The sequence below is a fragment of the Poecile atricapillus genome, chromosome 3 (assembly GCF_030490865.1).
Source record: "Poecile atricapillus isolate bPoeAtr1 chromosome 3, bPoeAtr1.hap1, whole genome shotgun sequence".
NCBI classification, from domain to species: domain Eukaryota; kingdom Metazoa; phylum Chordata; class Aves; order Passeriformes; family Paridae; genus Poecile; species Poecile atricapillus.
This window is the reverse complement of record NC_081251.1, coordinates 95,264,768-95,287,267: the sequence shown is the minus strand read 5'-3', so window position 1 is coordinate 95,287,267 and position 22,500 is coordinate 95,264,768. Positions and strand designations below refer to the sequence as shown.

The 22,500-nt window shown below is 41.8% G+C and overlaps 1 protein-coding gene across 5 annotated transcripts in view; it reads right to left on the bottom strand.

Annotated features, from left to right (window-relative positions):
- The window catches only part of PROX1 (prospero homeobox 1), a 55,726-nt gene that overhangs the window by 11,492 nt on the left and 21,734 nt on the right, over positions 1-22,500 (bottom strand). For all 5 annotated transcript variants that reach the window (XM_058834994.1, XM_058834998.1, XM_058834996.1 and 2 more), the window contains one exon: positions 22,020-22,214. In XM_058834994.1, coding sequence (XP_058690977.1) covers positions 22,020-22,214 — 195 coding nt within the window. The remainder of the gene's footprint in view (positions 1-22,019; positions 22,215-22,500) is intronic.

Genomic DNA, 22,500 nt, shown 5'->3' with positions numbered 1-22,500 from the left:
TTGTTAAGTAAATATTGATCAAGGAGAGACATATCTCCTGACAGCAGTAGCACAAGCTGGGGGCTTGTACTGCAGACAGAGTGGACTTAAATGGATAAACTCACATGCTTTAGGAAGGCCACACAGAGATTACTAGATAAAGAGGCAAGAAGTCAGAGCTGGCTTTCCTTTCCCCTCTGCAGGGAGTTGGGACTTGGTTACACAGAACTTCCACGATAGAAAGAAAAGTCATCTGCTCCCAGACAGTCTTACAAAGCAAGATGCCCACATCTTAGGTGCTCAAATGACTTATATTTGTCTCTCTTGCCAGCTGGCACATTAATATTGCATGCAATAACTGGGGAGTTTAAGGCCCTCTCCTTAAGCACATGTGGGAGGCTACCAAGGGTCAGCTTCTCAGCAGCGTAAATTTTCACCACCCCACTGGTTTCAACAGAGAGTTTACGTTGCCTATGGATGGTCCACCTCTGGTTGTGCTGGGCTGGGGGACACATTATCCTCAGGAGCACATTTTTCCGACTCATATTCCAAGTGAGCGGTTCCCTCTAATGCCTGTGGGATAAAATACATACCCTTACAGTGCCCAGTTTAGGCCTGCAAAGAGTGAAGACTTATTGGAATGATGTGTGCAGAAAGAAGTAGCAAAATTGCCAAGCCATTGATGGCTGTGATTTCTTGTAAAATTTCTACAGTAAGTAACTGCAACCTCATCTTAGAAAACCACTAGGTTTGGGTGGACATAAGTAATGCAAATGCTCTTGAAGGAGATTTGAAAGCAGTCCTCAGAGACTGGATCAGAAGCCTCTAAGCCAGGAGCAAGGCGACCATAAAGCCATTCACCTTGTCTGGGGGGACAAAGGGAAAGGATCACACAGTAATTTTCAGTCCGGGGTCCCGTGTTTAGAAGTACCAAGACCAACGCAATCGTTCTAATATTGTAACAGCGTCAGACAACTGCTTGGCTGTAGCACACACATCTGAAGATCCTTCAGACAGGGACAGCTGGGCTAAGCTTGAAACCTTTTCTCATATGATGTCTAATCTGTGTTAAACTTCAGCTCCATTTCTACGATTAGGCTGGCCAGAGCGTACCTACAGACTTTGCCTGTGGTATTGTGCTGGAGTCTGATAGTGTGTTGTATTACTAATGTTCCAAGAGTAAACACACTTGTAGGAAACAGCTATAGTTCAAGGCTGAGCTTTAAAAAAATAAATGTTTCATCAGTCTTAGCAAAGGAACAAATGGCAGTAACACTCTGTATCATATTTTACAAAGCTTCAAAAGAACAATGTCCCGTTGAGTGAAATTCAGTAGCATTCTGTAAACATTAATTTAAGGAAATCAATAGGCTCTGTGAGCTAAAGCCATATTGCAAGATAAACTGGCTGGAGTGCTACTTTGTCAAACAGATTTTAGTTTTCTCGGCTAGATAAAGACGGTTTCAAAATGGGGTAACGTGTTGCAACCAAGGTTTGAAAACTATGTGGCCTTCAAACAGTCTGCTTGTTCCTACTACAAAGCTGGATAAACATACTTTAAAAATGATAAGATTGGACCAGGATTGATTTTACTTTCAAATTTTATATAAAGTAGAATTCTTGGTGCATGTGAGTTTGGATTTTTCTGATCCTAACTATGAGCAAAAATAAAGGAATGCAGCATAGACAGCTCAAGATGTTTTTTTCAATTTTTCCAATTGCAGGACGTTAAGGATTTTAGAAGTCTTTATTCATGTTGACCTGGTGGGCAACAAGTCACCTTGCCAAACAGGAAAGCCAAAATCTCTCATGGACTTAGGATCAGAGGTCTTCAGCTGGTGAAGGCTGCTCGCATTGCAGAGCACAAGGTCGTGGTGATGGGAGTAAACAGGTTGGAGGGGATGAGAGGGGCAAGGCCAGATCACTCTTCTTGCTGGATGATCTGGACAGTAGCTATACAGAAGAGCTCTGTAGGGAGCCCAAGGCTAAGACATAAACAGCACCTATTAGACAGCTGCTGGAGAACCTCTCCAGGATGATGAGTCCACTACTGGGAAGCAGTCTCACCATGGGTAGCTCCAGATCAGACAGCTTTAGTGTGTGTGCACAGCGATCCACACCAACAGGTACGGTGACGGCAGAAGAGATTTGGGAGAAATACTTCTGCCAAGAAAACCTCATACAAAGCACAAACTAGATTGGCACAGGCACCCCTCACTCCCAAAGTCAGGGTAAGGTGAGCTTTGGGGGCAGAAAGAAACCTTCTTAAAGGAGACGATTGAGAAACTCCACTTGTGGCACAAACACGTAGCCCTGAGCCTCTTCTCATGGGAGAAAGATTTAAGCCTGTGGGCATTGGAGGAAAGTTGGCACCTAAATGCACATTCTCGCACCCACAGTCTGTGTCCTGTAGGAAACATATCAAGGACAAACCCTTTTGCATCCCTCCCTAGCAGTAAGACATCTCACTGTCTCTGGACCCACTTCTCTGAGGGCTCAGAGGGACTGGTGATGCTCAGACCAGCCCCTCCCTAGCGTGCACTCCACCAATCCAGAGACCCTGCTGCTTTAAGAAGGAGCTTCCAGGCAGCTCACCTATCCACCTGGTCCCCTGCAGAGCAATCTTGTGCAATCGGGAGCTGCAGGCACACATCTGGTGCCTTTTCCAGGCTAACACTGCCCTGAGCAGCATTGCCCCACCGTCGGCTTTCCCCGGCTTGCAAGGGCAGTGTCTGCAACACCTCACCGGTGTCCTGGCTCCTGCCACGTTCATCCAGATTGTCCCCTCCTCTCATGCACATTCCCTGCTCCCCGAGTGCAGTGAGCTGCTGTGTGGGACCATCTTAGCACTGCGAGTTGGTGTGGCAGCATATCAAGCAGGAGGCTTTGGCTTCTACACAGGAATTGGAGGCAGGTTTTGGAGTAAGTTGCTACACTTTTTGGCGTGAGAGCCACAGCAGCATATGGCCCAATGTTCTCAGTTTAAGTCTGACACTTAACATTATTTAACAGTTTCTGTGTTAGGTGCTTTATAAGGTAAAGGAAATTAACAATTTTCAGCTAATTAGATCACTCAATTGGCTGAACATCCTGGACACCTCTTAGAAAAAAAACAGGTTGGCTCAGGGAATGGAAAGGCTAATGCCTCTTCCATTATCACTTATGAGGAGAGGGAAATAGTTGGAAAGGATGCTTTTATTTTAAAAACACAAATGAAAAATACCTCAACTATTGGATGCTCTAGTAAACACACTCTTCTCCCAACCAGAACCTTCCTAGAATGCAGGGTGTTGTTTTGCCCACCTCTATGTGTGTCCCAATTCCCCTGGCTACAGAAGTAGCTATGTGGTGCCACCGCGATCTTCATTTTTTGCCTTCAAGTTTCCTCTCACAACTCCTGCTGTACAAATTCCTTAAGAAATAGAATTTTTGGAAAGAGAAAAAAAATGGACAAGAAACTGGGTGGCTGTTTAGGAAAGTCTGTTCTCCCACTACGCCACACAAAGAGAAGGCCACTCTTTTGGGACAGCACTAATATTGGGAAGGGAAAAACATTTGTCCAAGTCTGCTTCAAAAGAGAAAAATCAGGCCAACAACAGAGGTTGCCTGCATTTGCTGTTGCAGTGTAGTTTCTTTTACTCTTTTAAAAAAGCTGGAAAATTATTTGAGGATGTATTTTTAAAATGTTTGTTTAAAATAAAGCTGAGATCCCCTATCCCATGAGGAGAGTTTGGAGCACTAGTAATCTACTACTGGCTTATTGTTATCTCCTCTGCCCAGCTCACAAAGAGGAGAGAGAATGGGCATGGCTCTTACAAGGAAAAAAACCTGACAGTGGGGCTGCTGAGATGCCTGATAATATCGGGGAAGTGAAAGTGGTAGTGCAGTGAAAATGGATACTGCATGATACATTAGATTTAATCACTTGCATTTCAATTAAGCTTTTCCACAAATAAAGACTGGGAAGTACTCGGCAGGCTCCCCGCACGGCTGGAGCACCGAGCGCCGCTGGTGGCTGAGCACAAACAGCGCTGCTGCAGCTCACTCACATCCCTGCTGCCTCCTGGGGTGCTCCCTGGTGGGACCCCTGTTCCCATCTCCCCGTCCTGCCCCACGCACAGCACTGCGCTCTGTGGGATCCCTGTCCCGGAACTGCTGCACCCACGGCGCAGGGGATGAGCCATTCCATCACGGAAACAGAGCTACTCTGGCTTGCAAATACAAAACTTGGTAAGAATCGGGAGTAGAGTGGAATAAGACAAAATAACAAGGACTTAACATTTCCAATTTGTTTAGACTTTTTACACCTTCAAATTCAGTTCTCCCCTTCTCTGTTCTCAAAAATCATCAACAGAGATTATTAAATCTCTGGGAAGATTATTAAATTTCCTCTTCTGCCATACTGATGAGTTAGAACTGCAAGAGATGTAGAGGCTTCTAATGGAAACTCTGATTGCCCTTAACTTGCTGCATTGCCAGTGGCAGTGCCACAGAATGGAAAAATCACTAAGACTCCTACAGCTTATGCTAGCTGGGCATTTAGTGTGTGTTGGGAAATGTAAGAAAGAGCCACTGGAGGGGTTACTGCCACACCCCAGAAGCTGTCTCATACAAAAACTGAAGGAGAAATACAACTCTCATACACAAGAATAGTCTAACTTTAACTCAGTCCACTGTGGTGAAATGCAATCTGCTACAAGAGGCTGCCTACAATGCCAAGCAGCATATTATGTACCCTGCTGCCAAATTCTGACAGGTACCACATAGAGGCGCCCACAAAAAACCTGTCCAGAAAAGTGAGTACAAGGATGACCACCCAATTCTGGCTCAGCAGAGAGGTTACTGCATATCCTCCTGGACACATCAGTCAGCTGTGAACGTGATGTGTTACTCAGAAGGACCAGGAGGCACAGCCTGGACTGAGATGAGCAGGTTATGTCTTGCACCAGCAGCAAGTCCTCTACTTTCATAGTGTATTTCTATGTGTGAAAGATCCAGGCATGCAGAAACTATTGGTTAGACCATGGATATAAAGTGGGTCACAGAACTTGTAATTTGCAAGGATTTTTTTTTTTTTTTTAATGTTCAGTAGAATTTGGGTCCATAGGTGGACCACTAACACTATAGTAGAAGAGATAATTAAAATGATTATGCGTCTAGAATAAATCTTTATATATATATATATATAATATATATATTATATATATATGTTGCAACAGTACAGTAACATCTATAATTGGTGTTGCTTGCTCTTGCACACTCTTCCCATCTCTCTGCATTGCAATCACCTTTGTCTTCTGTGTCTGGCCCTGAAAAGCTCCAACTGTGCCTTCCCCCTCCTTGGTTTGCATGGGTTGGGCTGGGGGAGTGAGGAGGGAGTTAGGGGAGAAGGATGGGAAGCAGGTGGTGTTTAATCAGTCTGGCAGGGAAGCAGGCTGTCACCAGGGTCCTTTTGGGGGTGTCATGAAGGTGGCAAGCATGCCCTCTGGCAGAGGGTACCTCCTTTCTTCTTTCCAGTGGCAGAGGCTATGGGCAGGGGAAGGAAATTTTGCATGGTTATGGGAGAGGTGTGTTGCAAATAAAGCTGTTTCCACCAGCTTAGGCTCCCACTGATCAATTCTGAAAAATCTCCTCCCAGTGCAACAATGCTTTTATAAGCATCCGGAGCCCATCATGATGGGATAAACTGCTCCATCTATGCCATCCTGAGCCATGCCATCCTGCAGCCTGGCCAGAGTGGGCTACAAGCACCCTGTTACAAGCTCCAGTGCAGGACCTGCTAGGGCCTGGTGAGGGTCACAAGCCTGTGAGGCCAGAAGACAAAGTCTTACATCCTAATGGACTGAGCTCCCTCTCATTTGACTCCCCTTTATCCCTTGCGGAAGGAAATGCTGTGACTGCAGACAGTGCTGGATTAGATAACCTCGAGGCTGGGCCTCATCTGATGGAGCCAGCCCTCTCTGCAATTGTAAGAGATAAGCTGCTCCAGCTCCTGCTCTCCCCGCCCCGCCAAACACTGATATTTGGCACTTAAAGACCTTTCATTTGCGATGTTTATTTTCCCTTCTCTCCCCTAAAAACTTTCTGAAGCTGCAGGCTAACTGCTTTAAATGCATTTATATGTCTCTGCCACAGTTCAATCTATGGGACTGTGCCTAAGTCCCAACTGCAGCAGTGTCTGCTTAGCAACAGAGATCATGCCACCCTGGTTTGCTGCTCTCTACAAAGCTTCTCCACTAACTAGAGAAACAAGTTCAAGGCCACCTCTTTGAGCTCTCTGGACCACCTGGACAGGGCTTCTTCCAACAGCACATTTCCACCGGAGCCTTGAAACAGCCCCCCCACAGAGGGCACACAAAACGAGTCAGAGCCCGCCCGTGTACCTTCCCCCTCTGCAGATAAGAAAGCTGAACCTTGCCCCTTCCAGATCTAAAGGGAGAAATCATCTCCAAAACACTGATTACCTTCAGCCAGCCCTTCTGGCTGTCCTTCTATCTGTCACCCACCCACACTTACCTATCAGGAAGACTCTCTCTGCACACAAAATTCAGCTATACTCCAGTGCTGCAGGCGATGGGCTATGTGGAAGCAAGGGATCCAGTGCTTCGAAGACTGCCTCCCACTTGGATTGAATGGCATTTCTTCACTTTTGTGCTATTAATGTTACAACTGCTACAAACTGCGTCTCCTTCTGCTCCCAGGTTTGCTTTGTCTCACACAAGTGAAGGACATAGTGTCCTCATGGATGCTTGCAATATCCTGCTGCCACTTCCTCACTGCCTCAATAGTTCCCCTTACAGATTTAGGTATGTTTGAAAACAGCGTCCCTATTGCACTCCTCACCAATGCTGTGAGGTCTGCCTGCTAGCAGACCTGCACTGCCAGTGCTCTCTCAGGCCAGGGATATCTGCTCTGAGAAAGGGCAGGACCCTAGAAAGCTGGCCCAGAAACCAGCACGGGTCACAGTGCTGCTGAACCTCTCCCACGGTTTCCGAAGTATTTTGACAGTTTGCTAATTGACATCATGAGAGCTCGACCCTCGTCCATTTAAAAACACATTGAATATATCAAGGAAACAGTGTTCTGTGTGAAGGTGACCTATCCAAAGTCCTATAGGATGGGCAATCCTATCTGTAAGACTTCTGTTAAAGTCAGTCACACAGCCCTGACCCTGCACTGTGAGACAGGATTGGTTGGGACCTCCTCTTTTGGCAAGCGTGCCTCACAAAAATAAAAACAACACCCCCCCACTGTTGCTATATTTTATATATTAGTAAAGGCCTGTATGCACAAACCAGCCTTTGAAATAAGTCGTGATATTAAGGGCTAAAGTCCTTGAAACCTTCATGCAGAAGAGAGAGCAAAGCAAAACAATATCCCTGTGTGTAAGAGAAAAAATGTAAACTGTGTGTGTTAGCCAATAGTAGCTCGTTCTGCTCGCAGACCCTGTAGAACCCTATAAAAGTGTGCTAAAGATAGAAATAAACTGGCATTCACGATTACTTCTGTGAAGAGTGGTGAAGAGCTGGCGGTCTCTCAACATTTGGCGCTCTGAACGGGACACCCTGCGGGCAGGGGGGCTTCAGTGGATCCACACACGGTGGGACGGAGCCTTGGACCGAGGTTGGTGGAGCGGATCTGAGTGCAGATAGATGCTGCCTTGGATCGGTACCAGATAGGCGGCTCACGAATCAACGGGGGTGAGTCGCTGGGGGAGTCCGAAGGCAGGGGCGTGGTAGAAGGGTCGCACCCTTCCCCCCTGCCGCCGAGCCGCTAACATGGATGTGGAATTTGTAGCGGCAGAAAAACTGCTTCTCTGCATCCTCGTTAAACGAGGCGGAGCAGCCAGGGAAAAGGACCTGAATATGCTCATTATATGGGCTAATTGTCATGAGCATTTGCAGTGCTCACTGCTTCTTGCGGGGCAAGAACGGACTGATATAATACCTTAAAAAACAGAAAAGTGAGATATGCTGAGGATGTGAGCCCTGTAATTCTACCTGCGTCACAGCGGCAGATGCCTTTACCTCCCACTGCTGGGCAAGCTCTCCTATCTATACTGCCCATGGAGAGAGGGAGGGAGAGTTAGGGAAAAGAAAATAATGAGAAAAAAGTTCCACAGGGAACGCTGAAACAACGAACAGAATCTGTTCAGTTATGGCAGGATGTGATACATCCGGAACTATTTGCTTCATTTTTTGAAGTCACTTTTAGCACTACAACCTTATTTAAGTTCCATCTTTACCACCCTGAAAGAAAAGAAGCCAGATTTAGACTGGTTTCCACCCGAACCAGGAAGATATGAGGGAGCGAGGTGAGCGCAAGAAAAGTTCCAAGGCCACTCTGAACAATTACAGAAAGAGCTGAGCAGAAACAGGTGGCTCAGACAGCTTCAAAGAGAGACAAACTAGTCAAAAAATCTCAAACTATATGGTATCTAGTTCAAAATTCATCCTTGTAATTAGAAGCTGATAAACGGCAATGATCACCGTTGTTAGCACCTGGCCGTGAGAGACTTTTCGTGTAAAATCGCCTGCTTTTGCAAAAGTATGCCTTCTTCCTCTATCAGCAAACAACAAGAGAGATTGAGAGAAAAACTGCATTTGTTAAAGTTAACTTTGTGAGGCTTTTTTTTTCTTTCTTTCCGTTTTTCCTCGCTGCGAGAGTATGTGGAGAATGTGAAGAAAGATAAGAGCAGAGCTGCAGCAGCAGCAGAGTGGGCCGTCCACCCCCCCCGCTCCCTCTCTCGGGGGGGGCACTGGGATGGTGCCTGGTTTGTTGCACGGTCGTGATTTATTGGGTTTTCGGAGTGTTTTTGTATACCCTTTTAGAGTTAATTTTGTGTTTTAAGTAATTATGAGTTTATGCAATTGCAGTTTTTAGAGTTTTACTAGAGAAATTATTGTGGTTCTTTGAAGGTTTAAAAAAAAAAAAAAAAAAAAAAAAAAAAAAAAAAAAAAAAAGAAAAAAAAAAAAAAAGGGGAAAAAAGTGCTTAACAGAAGTTGCCTTGCAATAACTAGTTTTAGAATCCAAGGTTAAAACATGGTATGATTTTTAGCTTCTAGGAAAACCTTCTTCCAATTAATGTTATCTACAGAAGAGATTTGTGGTTTAAAAAAAAAAAAAAAAAAAAAATAATTAGTCAAGAGAATTTTACTGTACAAGACAAAGTTAAGTTAAAGTATATATTATCTATTTGTTTGGTTTTTCCACAATTTTAATAAGGGAATTTTAATGTGAGTCTTTTGTTATATAAACACATATAACTGCATATATACCAATTTGGATTTTAGATTTTAGTTTAAAAATTGGACTTAATGTTTTTGAAAAGTGCTACAAAAGCTGGATGGCAACTTGCCAAATCCTGTGTTGTTGTGGTGGTTTTTCTTCAGAAAAACTGCACTTTAACATCCTAACCAATTTAAGCATATACTAGGCAAATTTCTATTATGAATAAGTATTTTTAGTAACATTTGCAGTTATTGTGGGTTATTTTTAAAGCTAGATGACATAGAATTATGATGTGTTTGCTACATCTTTATAATCTTTATAGTGAATTTATGTTATTGTTATATTGTGTTTAAAAGGTATATATTAAACTTTTAGTTGCTCTTTTGTAGTAACAGAATAAGATTAAGTTAAGTTTTCATTTAATATAGATTAAGTGCTGATAGAATTAAGGATAGTCAAGTTTTATAATGTTTAGGCTTGAATGTTTTTAAGTTAAGTTTTCTAACTTAGATATTCTTTTAAGGTTAAGTTTGTTATTTCCTTTTGTCATATATAATTATTGTTGAGTTTAGATATTGTTTGATTGAAATTGTTTTATGTTTTCTTGGAGACACTTGTTTAAACTGCAAAGTATAGTTGTTTTCCTAGAGAGAGGAGGACGGCCACAGCTGAGACAGCTGTGATGGAACACTGATGAACACCTGCTTGTGGATAGAAGTGAATGCAGTCTGTGACACCCTTGACTTCATTGGGAGTTCTATTGGTTGTTGCAATCTCTGCAATTTTGTTTTTCATAGCTTTATTATTTTTCAGTGTTTCCAGAATTTTAAGAAGATGTACCATTGCTGAGGATCAGCTGCCATGGGGGAGGCTCCAGATTAAACCAACTGCTGCATGGTTTAATTGGTCTGGTACCTAAGGCTTCTGATCCCTTGCTTTGTACAAATGCATTTTAACAGTTTGCTATGCTGTAAGCATCTCATAGCTGCTACTATTGAGAACCTTGTTTTAGAAATGAGTTAAGAGGCATCTTTCCAGTTTAAAGCCTAGGCCCTGGCCAAGCCTTGACTTTACCTGGACAGAATGTTTGCCAACAGATCCAGATATTTTCTGTCCCAAATCAGTATTTGAGTCACTTTTTGACTCAGCAATTTGACCCTATTAATATGACAGCTGGATCAATTTTGAAGTGGGCTTGGAGAGTCATTTTCCGGAGGTGATGATCCAATCCTTCACTGATTTTTGTTTCTGTTTGTTTGCTAACTATGGGATGCTAGTGCAGTGTTTTAGTAATTAATCAGTTTTATATTATATATGTTATTAATAATGTTTAAGATTTAATTGATTTTTAACTAGTATAAGTTCTTATTAATTGTGTATATAGTTTTGTGTTGATGTTGTTGCTTATAACAGAAGTACATCTCATTTTTATTTTTTTTAAGAAAACGGGGGAGATTGATGCCCTAAAAGCATTTAATTAGTGTAATTCATTAACTTCAAGGAGAGAAGTGTCTGTGTTTTGTTAGCAGGTTCAGAAAGGTCACCTGTTCATCTGACCAGACTGTGTGCCTCTGAACATGTGAGATCCAGTGAACAGAGAAGTCATCACACAGCCTTGGTACTCCAGACATGGATCAGAAGTGGACCTGTCAGGACACAGTTGTGTCTGAACACTATACAGACAGTTGCCAACAGAACTTTTATGTTGTTATTATGATGTTGTGTCTCTACCAATTTTTCAGGTATCCTTTGTTTTAAGATTTAGAAGGATCTGAAGAACAACTTGAACATCAAAGCCCTCAGTCACCGATCAACTGCCAGCTGACATCATGGGAGCAGTGAACGTTCCAGGACTGAATCGTGCTGGAGAAATTCTGTAGAAGATCTAAGAAGTGTAGAGACTCCATTTAATTGTATATAAGGCAAATTGTAGTTGTGTGTTTACCCTTTCAGCAAATTGCTTTCACGCTTAGACTACATATATACCAGAGCACATGTGTTAAAAGTAGTTAGACAATAGTTTAAGTGTTCAGCTTGTATAGTAATTGTTATGTTAGTATAAAGTATAAGTATCCCCTCTTCAAGAGGTAGTGTAAGCATCTTTGAAAGTTCATTTAACAATTGAAGTTTTAGCTGTGAGTTTGCAAATATGGTGTCATTTACATGGTAAAATGCTTATGGTAATTGTGTTGTGTATAGTCATGACCAGCTGTCTGCTAACTAACATCCAAAAGTGACAGAACATATGGGTCACTCTGGCACATTGAACTGGCCAAAGGTCAATGTGTTTGAGCCTAGCCACCCCTGGAGATCCTTTCGCACCTGTCTCATAGGAGTCCCTGAATGGGATCCTCCGGCATTTAAAAGTTTAATTAGTAATGAGACTTGACTGAATCGATTGGCAATGTTGCAAGAGTGCAATCGCACTGTTGGCTTCACATTAAGACAACCTGAAGCCTGTTAGCAAGCAAAAATTACCGAAGTTCTTAATGTTACAACCCTCAGAGGAATTGGATTTGTTATGTTCCACCAATACCTCGGGTGGATGGATAATGTTTGAACCCCCGACAAAAAGTCATTCTAACAAAGTAATACAGCACTGGGTTGCAGTCAACCCTATAGCTGATCTCGTTATTACCACTGTAAGTAAAGCCTTTATTCATGGTGCAATCTCACAAGACAATTACCAAAATGATCACCTAGTTCCATATTCCTAATCTGTGGAGATAGAGCATGGAATTAGATTCCTGCTAATCCACATGGAAGACCCTGTTATCTTGGGAAACTTACTTTGTTCCACCCAAGCTTACATCAATTGTTGAATATAGCTAGCAAAATGAAGAACATCAAACAGTCAAGGCGAAGCCTGAATGAATTAAAGTTTAGCCACCCTAAAAAGGCTCGCTTGCTGGACTAGGAAAGAATTAAACTTAACATCCACAATGTTAAGTGAGCTTTCAGCCAATGTGAGTAGTGTATATTATGCAGTACTATGAAATCAAGTTGCAATTGACCTTTTGCTCTTAGCACAAGGACATGGTTGTGGGGAGTTTGAAGGCATGTGCTGCTTGGATCTTACTGATCATTCAGCTTCCATCCATGAGCAACTACAACAGCTACAGGATGGGTTGCATGCCCTGAAAGAAGATAGTGATCCCATTGGAAGTTGGTTCGCCAGCTGGGGCATCACAGGATGGTTGAAGTCTCTTATGCTAGAAAGGGGACGACAGTCTAAGTTGTATGTTATCTTATCCAAAGCCTGGTTTGTGCAAAAAGAGAAAGGGGGATTTGTTGCTATATTTTATATATTAGTAAAGGCCTGTATGCACAAACCAGCCTTTGAAATAAGTCGTGATATTAAGGGCTAAAGTCCTTGAAACCTTCATGCAGAAGAGAGAGCAAAGCAAAACAATATCCCTGTGTGTAAGAGAAAAAATGTAAACTGTGTGTGTTAGCCAATAGTAGCTCGTTCTGCTCGCAGACCCTGTAGAACCCTATAAAAGTGTGCTAAAGATAGAAATAAACTGGCATTCACGATTACTTCTGTGAAGAGTGGTGAAGAGCTGGCGGTCTCTCAACACCCCACCTCCACCCGACATCCATGAACATGATGGCTCTGTGACTCCAAATACAGTGCTTCATTTAATGTTTAGTTTAAAAAAAAACTAAATGAAACTTTTTACCAATTAACATTTAAAATATATTCACACACTTGACTGTATAGTAACACAACAAAAGACAGCTCTTCAGCTGGCATATATTAATTAGCTGCAATGATTGCTGGAGCTGATTTACACCAGACACTGAGAATCCAGCCCAGAATTCAGTGCCATGAAGAAAAAGCACGGGTTGGGTGGGAAACAGAGGGAAAAATCTTACCAAACTAGTAAGCTAAACTACTATTTCACATCTGTCTGGTATGACATTTATATAGAACAGCTTGGATAAAGTTTAGAAGATCAAACATTTTCCTCAATTTTCACAGTACAAAATGTTCTATGACCTTCTAATGTGACACATTAAAACAGGATACAAGAAATTTCAGCTGATCAGGTCTCATGAATACCCTCCACCTTCACGAGCCAGTGCTGCTGCTCCAAAAGTTCTGAGTGAGAAATTTAGCTATGTTGTCTAAGAAAAATGAAGAAAGTCCAGGAAAAACATGTGCAACTTGCATGTTACCCATTACCACAGCTAGGATTTATAAAATGGTAAGAGTTATCATGGATTTATTTTCTCTTTTTTTTTTTTTAAAAAAAAACAAACAGGTTTTAAAATTGCCTAACGAATTCCTGCTAGATAAAGAATGAAAGAAAAAGCATTACACTTTGTAAGGGATAAGACTCTAAGCAAGTGAGGGATGACATGGGTTAAAATTCACCTTGCTTCTCACTCCTCATCCACCATGGGATTTTGGAGAACGACGGACATCTGGAAATCGATTTTACACAGAAAAATAGAAAACAGGGAAGAACTAGGAAGATGAATAAAGGCTCATCACAGACACAAAAGACCAGAGGAAAAAGAAGCTTGGATTTGGGTATTCTTGTCTGGCAAGGAGGCAGGCAGTAAGGCTAATGAAGCATTTGCGATATGGGACGTATGCCAGCGTAACAAAGAAGATGTGCATCAGCTCTGCAGATGTGCCAAAGCCCCCAGAGCAAAATAATGACATAATCACCATCAGTGTCACAGACCAGACTGTACACAAGGTGACATGGGAGAGAATAAATAAGGGTCTTTAGAGGCCTGTAGTACACACACGGGAAGGAATAGCCATTCCTCACAACTGCCACAAGAGAGTGGCGAGATGTGGGGTATAATGTGTGCAGCTAGCAAAAGAAATCTTGAATTGTGCAAGGCTAACACACTATAAATTGGTGCTTTTCTCAATCTCCAGTTGACGTTTCAATTCCCAGTACCCCTTGTTGAATGCAAAATGAAATGGCACTAGGAGTCAGATGAGTTTGCCAAGTTTTGTTTTGTTTTTGTTGGTTCCTTTTCTTTTTCCTTTTTTTTTTCAGGGGGGTGAAGGGGAATTTTTTTTTTTTGTTTTGCTTGAGAAGAGGAGGGGGCAATAAAGATGAGTACAGGTAAATAATTGTTAAAGAAATAAAACAAAAAAAAAAAATACGCCCAAAAAACCCCACAGCACATCATCACTACATGCACACAGGAACAGAAACCCAACACCATTCAGCTGGAACAATCCTAGGATTCTCTCAAAGCAAAGTTAGAAACAAATGAGTATGGGATTTGATTTGGTTTTTTGTTTTGTTTTGTTTTGTTTTTTTTTTTTCAGGGAGAGCAGTGAGGATTTTGCCTTTTGGTTTACAACTATCCCTGAACTAAACCAGAAAAAAACCCACTGAAATATTTTTCTGTACTAAAAGACAAGATTACTATTTTATTGATCAGTAATAAAACAGGGTAATTTACTACTTAACATGTTATTTGCGGTGGGGAGTAATCTGAAAAGCTCTGAGTAGCCTTAAATCATTTCACAACAGCTCTTCCTGCATAAAAGTGAGCATTTGCCTCCATACAGCTGTGTGATTTTGTGGTATTTTTTTTTTTTTTACAGAAATTTGTCAATTTTTAAAGAGAACTTCTGTTTGATGAACAATTCTGCTAGTAATCCACAGGCTGAAGTGGGCAAACTGTGAAAGAGCAGAAGATAGGCTGAAGGTGCCAACAGGACTCTTGCAGAAGGGACATTCAAGTACGTAATTGTTTGCAGGATCTGGACCTGCAAACAATTCTGAGGAGCTCAGAAGAACAAAGCACTTGGCTTCACCAATGTCCCTTTTCATTGCTTCTAATGAAAGATTCATAAGAATAACTTTAATTTTTTATGATCTTTTTTTGCATTACTATATTAGCTGCATCTACTTTGTATGCAATTTCTTCTTAAATACAGAAAACCTGTTTCAAAATGCCAGACATAATAACTTAATCAGTACAATAATTGATCTTGATTGTTGTTCAGTCCTTCTTAACAGTCGGGAAGTGAGACGGAGCCCAGAAAATGTTTTATATGATTATTTCTTCCCATTGCAAAGTGATGGATTTGTGAAGAAAGCAGGTGAAGGTCCATAGTGGAGGTTGCTTTTTGTTTTGGTTTGGTTTGGTATGGTTTGGCGTTTTTTTGGATTTTTTTGGAGAAAAAAAAAATTTTAAACCCCCCTAATTTGCTAGTTAAATTGTTCAGTGGAAGAATGATTGTATTTGTCCTTTTTGGCTTCGCCCAATTAATTGGAGCAGTAACATAGCGATTGTTAATAAACAGCTCTAATTTGACTGTACTTCTTGCCTATCTACTAACCCCACCATATCTTTGTTTAGCATATCATCAGGGAAAACAAGGAAGCATGTATATAATTTTGTTCTGTTGTATATGAAGTTTAATAATTATGCCACAGTGGATTCTAAATTAATCACAGAAGGCACGACAATATTAATAATCTCTTTAGCAAACTCCAGTGTCTTTGCACTTTGATGTTAGGAGCAGAGACAGTACGAACTGTGGCAGTTTTTTAAATTCAGTGAGTGTTTGTTTCTTTTTCAGCTTATATCAATGTTTTCTTTTATGCTTTTTCTACTTTGCACCTTGTTTCCCTCTAAGAAAAAAAAAAAACAAACCACAAACCAAAACCACAGAACAACTCAACAAACAAGCCTATGCTTATTTGAGTGTGTTTGGATCAAAGCTGACAGATCGAATTTTTCATTTATTTAATGAAGTTTCATTGCAGCCATTCTTCATAAGTACAGCAGTGTTTTAATTTTTTTTCCTTCCCTTGAATAGGAGAGAAGGGGTTCTGAGAAAGTTTTTAATTAGCTAAATAGGTCTGTGTAATCTAGATGAAATAAACACACCCGTTTGAAAGGGTTGTTAGAACTTTTCCAGCCATTTAATCCATAGATGGCTGAACACAATGATACCTTCCACAGAAAGCTACAGCCACCACCAGCAGCTGTTAGAAGAGAGCTTGCTCCCTGCTCCTATTGATAACCCTTTGTGGAATGAAGAAAAAGAGCTGAGGGAAGGAGAACTGAATGTCAGACAATAGACATCGCTACACACACTGTCTCTGAACTTTCCTCATCTCTGAAGGACAATTAATTATGAAGGCCTTTGGGGTAGGTCGAAGCAAGGGAAAACCTACTGCTGGCCCAGCACTCCAGCCGCTATCTCTGTGTTTGTTAAATGGTTGTGCCTGTTGGGGAACCAGAGTAGCAGCCACCAAAATAGCCAATAGATCATTTAGGAAAAAAGAGCAAAAGATTTTTTTTATGTGTGTCTGTCCTTGTATAATTCTATTCTCACTGTGAAATCATCCATACACAAAACACAAGGACAATTTTTTTTTTTTTTTTAGGAGAACCACAGGGTAGGTTACAGTCAGAAACGGCCTCTCAGTGGTGTGTTAAAAAGGATGGTCTTTTCACCAAATCATTTCACAGAGGCAAAACAGACAAACACAAAGAGTTGAGACTTTTTCTCCTACATTAAATAGAGTAACTGATAAGGTCAGACATATGATACCTAAAGACATGAATCTGTGAACTCTTGAAGTCAAAGGACTTCTCTGTGCAAAGGAACAATCTTTCAAAGGAAATAGATCATAGAACTCCACTGAATCCCCTTTAAACTTTATGAAGCAGGAGGAGAAAAAGCTCTAAGTAGGGAAGCTTGACAGAAGAGCCTTGAACTATTTTCTGAAGGAAAGATGAGACCCTCCCTAGGCTGCCACAAAACATCTTTTTTTTTCTAAAGGCTCTTCTGAACTTTGATATGTGCCAAGACACCGCTATTGAAAGCTGTATAATTATGTGCTATAGCCACTGTAGAAAATGCTTTGTTCACCACAACAAAGAACAATAAGCAAAGTAAAGTGACATTACACTGTATCTTTTTCTTTAAGAATGTTGAGAAAGGTCACGGTACGTTATAACTAATAAAGCTGTTGAGTAAGGAAGTTTAAAGTTGGGCTTGCTGTGCTTAAATGCAACCCAATGACAAAAAGGCAGAGGGAACTAAAATTGTAATGACATTAAAAAATAGATCATATATCAACATGCCAACTTCATTATACAAACACCTTGATTCCAAAGGACACAAACAGCAGACCTGGGTGTAGTGCTGCAATAGTATTCCTCTCGCAACTCTCCCCCTAATAGCTTCCAACTACGGTCTGCAGTTCAACTAACTGCAAAAACTGATTAATAAGCATTAATTGATACATGCAACGCACGGACCTTCTATTGAAAGCCATGGATTTTGTTACTTGATTAAAAACCAGGTTCATGTCCTGTGCAGTTCCAAGGAAAGCTCTGCTGTTTCACAAGGGAGCCTCTTCAAAATTAGAGGGGGAAAAAAAAAAAAAAGGAAAGGAAAAAGGCCAGAGGGCATCAATTAAGTTTCCTGAAACCAAGATTTTTAAGTGAAAAAGAAATACCATCTGGCCACCTATGTTTCAGTTTTCCTTCAGAGAACACAGGACAGTTACATTTGTTATTCTCAAAACTGCCAGAGCAGCTTTACTCCCCTTGTGCAGATCAGCAGACAGCAGCCTTCCGACTCTGTCTTTAAGAATGCTGAGAACGATGTTGAAACACTACAACAATAAAGCCCTTGAAGGAGCAAGTATACAGCTGAGGGAGAAATGTGAGGAGTGGAATACTGAAGCAAACAACTGTCCCGTTGGGCTGTGCTCACTGCTGGTACCACCAGAAGCATGGAGACTGCCACAGCAGGGCAGTTTGCACGGAAAGAGCAACCTTCAGGATGCAAGTTAGCAGGTTACAGACTTGATTTTCACTTCTCTTGGGGGCACTTTGCACTGCTCCAGAGTATTAGGGTGGTTATAAACTGTACTTTACTGTGCCTGTGTGCTGCAAAACCACTCAAAAGTGGCCTTAGTTTAAATGAGAATCAGGATGGAGGACTTTAATTCTCCCACTGATAAACACCAATTTAGTTCAAGATGAATCCTGCAGATGAAACTGGGGAAGAATACAGGTTCCTAAAATAAGCATATGAGTGGCCAGCATTTTTTATAATTTAGGATGTCTTTAATTTTTGGATGCAGTGCTGGGCACACTTCATTTTAAGGGAACGGACTGTTGAGGACCTCCTGACAAAGTGACTCTTATTGAGCATCCCAAAATGAAATTGACCTAAAATCATCATCACTTCTGAAAATGTTGGCAGCCTGCTTCCTCTCAAGGGCTTGTAGGCCGCTTACGTGACTGGGTTATTACTTAGATTTTATAGGTGGTGTTATTTGACTTGTTTTACATCATCCCATTGGTTTTTATGGGTTTTAACTGAGAGTGCCTTAAGTTAAACATCCTGCTAAGACCTAAGAGTACAACTGGTCTTAATTAGGTTTTTCCCACTAGTATGGTTTTCCCCTGCCAAAGGAAGGGCAAACTCCTTAGAAATGGTTTTCTCCCCCTTGGAAACGACATGTGCCGTAACTAGCACTGTGAAACGAGGCAATCCTCGCATCGAGCCCCACTGTACCAAAACTGCAGACAGTGTGTTTGTGCAAATAACGCAGCTTGGCAGGCACCTCACTATTGTGATCCGTCTCAATAACTACATCTGCAAAACCGGGCAAGTTCCCGTGAAGCAGCGGGCAGGCTGAGCTCAGGACGATGGCGCATGCGGGGCTTGCTTTGGTTTGCCCACCCCACAGAGGAGCAGGGCAAGCGGGAGGAGCAGGCAAGGGGCAGAGAGCAGAGCTGCCACCACCCTGACACTTCAGAACTAAGGCTGAGTCGTTAAATGCCCTCTAGGAAAAGGAATGGGCACTGTGCAGAGAGGTGTTAATACGTGGAGAACGATGGTAACTGCTAATTTTGCCAGGGAACAAGGATTGAGAAGGAGTGGGAGACAAAGCAAGGCTAAAATTCAGGTGTTGTCCTCAGGACAGTTTCTTTCGCTTGTTTTAAGTACCTAAATCTGAAAAAAAAACCCCTCTATCTGTATTTTTAAACTCATGTTAAACTAATCTTTGTTTCAACACGTGTTTTTCAACCATATTTCTACTTTAACTCAAAGCATGGTATCCCCCTGGTTTTCAATCATCCTGTCAGAGTCACCACTGAGAGCTCTGATGACCTCTGTTAGGGCAGACTGAAAGAGAGTTAGGAAATTATTTATTTTTATTTTTCTTTCTTTCTCCTTTAATACATAGCAACAATACCTGTCTTCAGTTATTGCAGCTGGCACTCAAAAGCCTATGGCAACACCGCAGATGAGAAAGATATCAAGCGGCACAGCAAGCTGTCCTCTCTTTCTGACCAACTTGAGCTGGGACACTGACATTTGTGGCTTCCATTCACCGGGACAGCCCACCTTCTTCCTCCCTGGAGGAATGGCCCCAGAATAGAGAAGCACCTTCATCTTCCATGAAAAAATCCCAAACTGTTTTTTTTTTCCCTTTCAAAACTCAGTCCCTAACTGCTCTGTTCAGTTCAGCACGTTTCTCCAGCTAACCCTACCGCAAGAGAGAAAAATGTGGAACTGGCTACACACATGTACACACAAAACACAGGCAAAGTTGCACTGCACAGGAGGAAGCCTTGGATCTGTCTCTGGCTCACAGCCACAAAGGTACAATGGCAAAGCTAAAAAACGATAGGACATGTGGTTTGTTAAACATCGTATTTGACTTTGCTACAAGCTGTCAGCGGCAATGCCCAGGGAAAGGAACACAGTATCACAAATTCTTGAACAAATCAATGGCGCAGCCTAAAATGGACCAAACACACATTCTAACTTTAGAATTTGTTTCCTAATAGTCAGTTTAGACCTGTATGCATGAAGTATATGCATGAATGTGACCCAAGAACAGATAAACGGAAGGGTTCAGGAATGATAGTGTCGGAGATTTAAGAGAAATAGCATATCAGACTAATCAGAAGATCAGGAAAGCATCATTGAAGTATGAGAGGAAGGAACTTTGATGATGCTAAATATGGCAAATGCTCAGTTTGCTAAATCCTTTTGGATCCAATTTCAACATTACAGTACTTGTCATTTTTGCTTTCCAGCTTGTGGGGGAGGGGCTGGGTATTTATCAGGAAAAGTTACGTTGTCTACATTAAACACTGCACCACACAGCTTAATGTTCTCATTACTGCTGGGTCCTCAGCAAAACCAAGACCTGAACTCTAGGAAATTCTCATTATAGTACATAACACAAGGAAGACACTAAATGAATGAATTTTCAATCACCATTTATAATATTCCTTTCCCTCAGTGATGGAGGAAAACAAACCAAGGGGCCCTTTTCCAACCCACTGCAGGACCCTTGGCTGAGGAGATTGCAATCACTATCAGTACTAAACATATGAGATTTATGTTTTCTTATCTACTTGAAAACACATATACACTCCCCACAATTCTTCACTGGAGTAATCCACTTACATTAACACTGGCACAAACACTTTGAAAATGAGTAATAAGTGTCTGAAATCACCAAGAGTATGAGTTTTGAGTGCAAGGAAAATTTCAACCTATGTTCTACAAACAGAAAATGTTAGTAAGAAAAAAACTCGAGGAAATCTAAGCACAAGGGAAAAGCTGGTCACACTTTTCTCCTGGTGTATCTCTTTTTCTGTTCCTCTGTTTAGTGACTGTGGCTTGGCATCAGGGCAGACCTACATCCCAGGGGTGGGAGTCTCTTGTCTTGTGCCTGCTGGAGCTCCTAGCAGGACCAGAGCTCTTGAGAGTGCCTGGGGTGTCATGGCACACCAAAAACAGTCTAGATGTTGCCATCATTCACCATGACTTGCAAAACCTTTGAGGAACATTCTCTTCCCCCCTCTTGCTTCCTATGTCCCTTCCATGCAAACATCCTTCCAGAAAATTCTGGAAGTCAGAGTTTTCTCTGGCCAGCCCAGAAGGGGGGGAGACAACCAAGAAAGACAACAAAGTCTTTGCTTAGACTTTTTTTTGCATTATCTGAACTTATGTGTTATGAGAACAAACCCTGCTAAAAATCCACCAGAAGGATTTTAGGCAGGAAATCACCCTCTCCATGCTGACAAATGAAACTTTTGTTACAGGAGGGGGATCATCATGCAACTCGACCCTGAGTGACTGGTGCAGACAAAAACTATTAAAAAATTCATAATTAGTACCACCATCACTTCCCACCCCACCAAGAGATGGGATTACTCAAGCCTCCCCCACATGCACACCCTGTTCAAATGCATCATTACATCTGACTACCTGAACAATGCAAACTGCCATCCTCAGCAGGGAGAAACACTCTCCCGTGGTATCGCCGAGGGTCAGCATGTTAATGATAACAATAGTCTGCTGAGCTACCAGGCTGGCCTGTAAACAGGAATCTTAATCAAAGCCACAAACCTGTTACAGCAGAAAACCAAGCATTTACTTCGAGTACTCATTTTATCCTGCAGCTGGACAAAGCAAATGCATTTTAATTCTGTAAATCAAGTGAAGAAAAGCAGAGATCACACAATTAGGGAGCTTTAGAAGAGCTGTGAGGTGACTTCTTTTACTACTGTCCCTCCTAAAGGGAACTTCAAAAAAGTTGAAACTAAGAAACTTGTTAAAACAAGTGAAAACTTTTATCTGTTGTCAGATCCTAGTGAGGCATAAGTCTCCAGCTACCAGGGCTAAAAAGATTAATTAGCATCATTCAAGGATGTGGAATGCCAAGATTCCACTGGTCACGGCCAGATCAAAAAGGTACATTGTTTTAAAGGCAGCCTGGACCTCGGAGCAACTCACACACATAGAGAAACAAAGATCAGTGCCTACCTCAAAATCATTTGCTTTATTGTAGTGCATGTTCAGGGCCCTGTACAGCTCACAGTCTCTGGTTATAGACAGCTCCTCAGTGCTTGTGACCCCGTCGTTGATGGCTTGCCGTGCATACTTCTCCATCTGAATGTAGTAAAACTCACGGAAATTGCTAAACCACTTGATGAGCTGAGAGGTAATGCATCTGTTGAACTGTTAAATTTAAACAGTAAGAAGGATAAGAGCACTGACATTCCTCCCCCCAGCACCATTTCTTTCATAAAGCATTATTTCCTCCCCTTCCCCACCACCTTTTAAACCCATGTCTCTTTGCTTCTGCTGCGGGGCGGGGGGGTGAAGCAGCTGGCAAATTATGTTAGTGTATCACATACACTAACATAGTAAAGGGGAAAATGCATATGGACCAAAAATTCCAGGACAAGTAACTGAAGGGTAATGATACTGCATCCAACCATTTTCCAGGTCTTTAAAGAAGTCT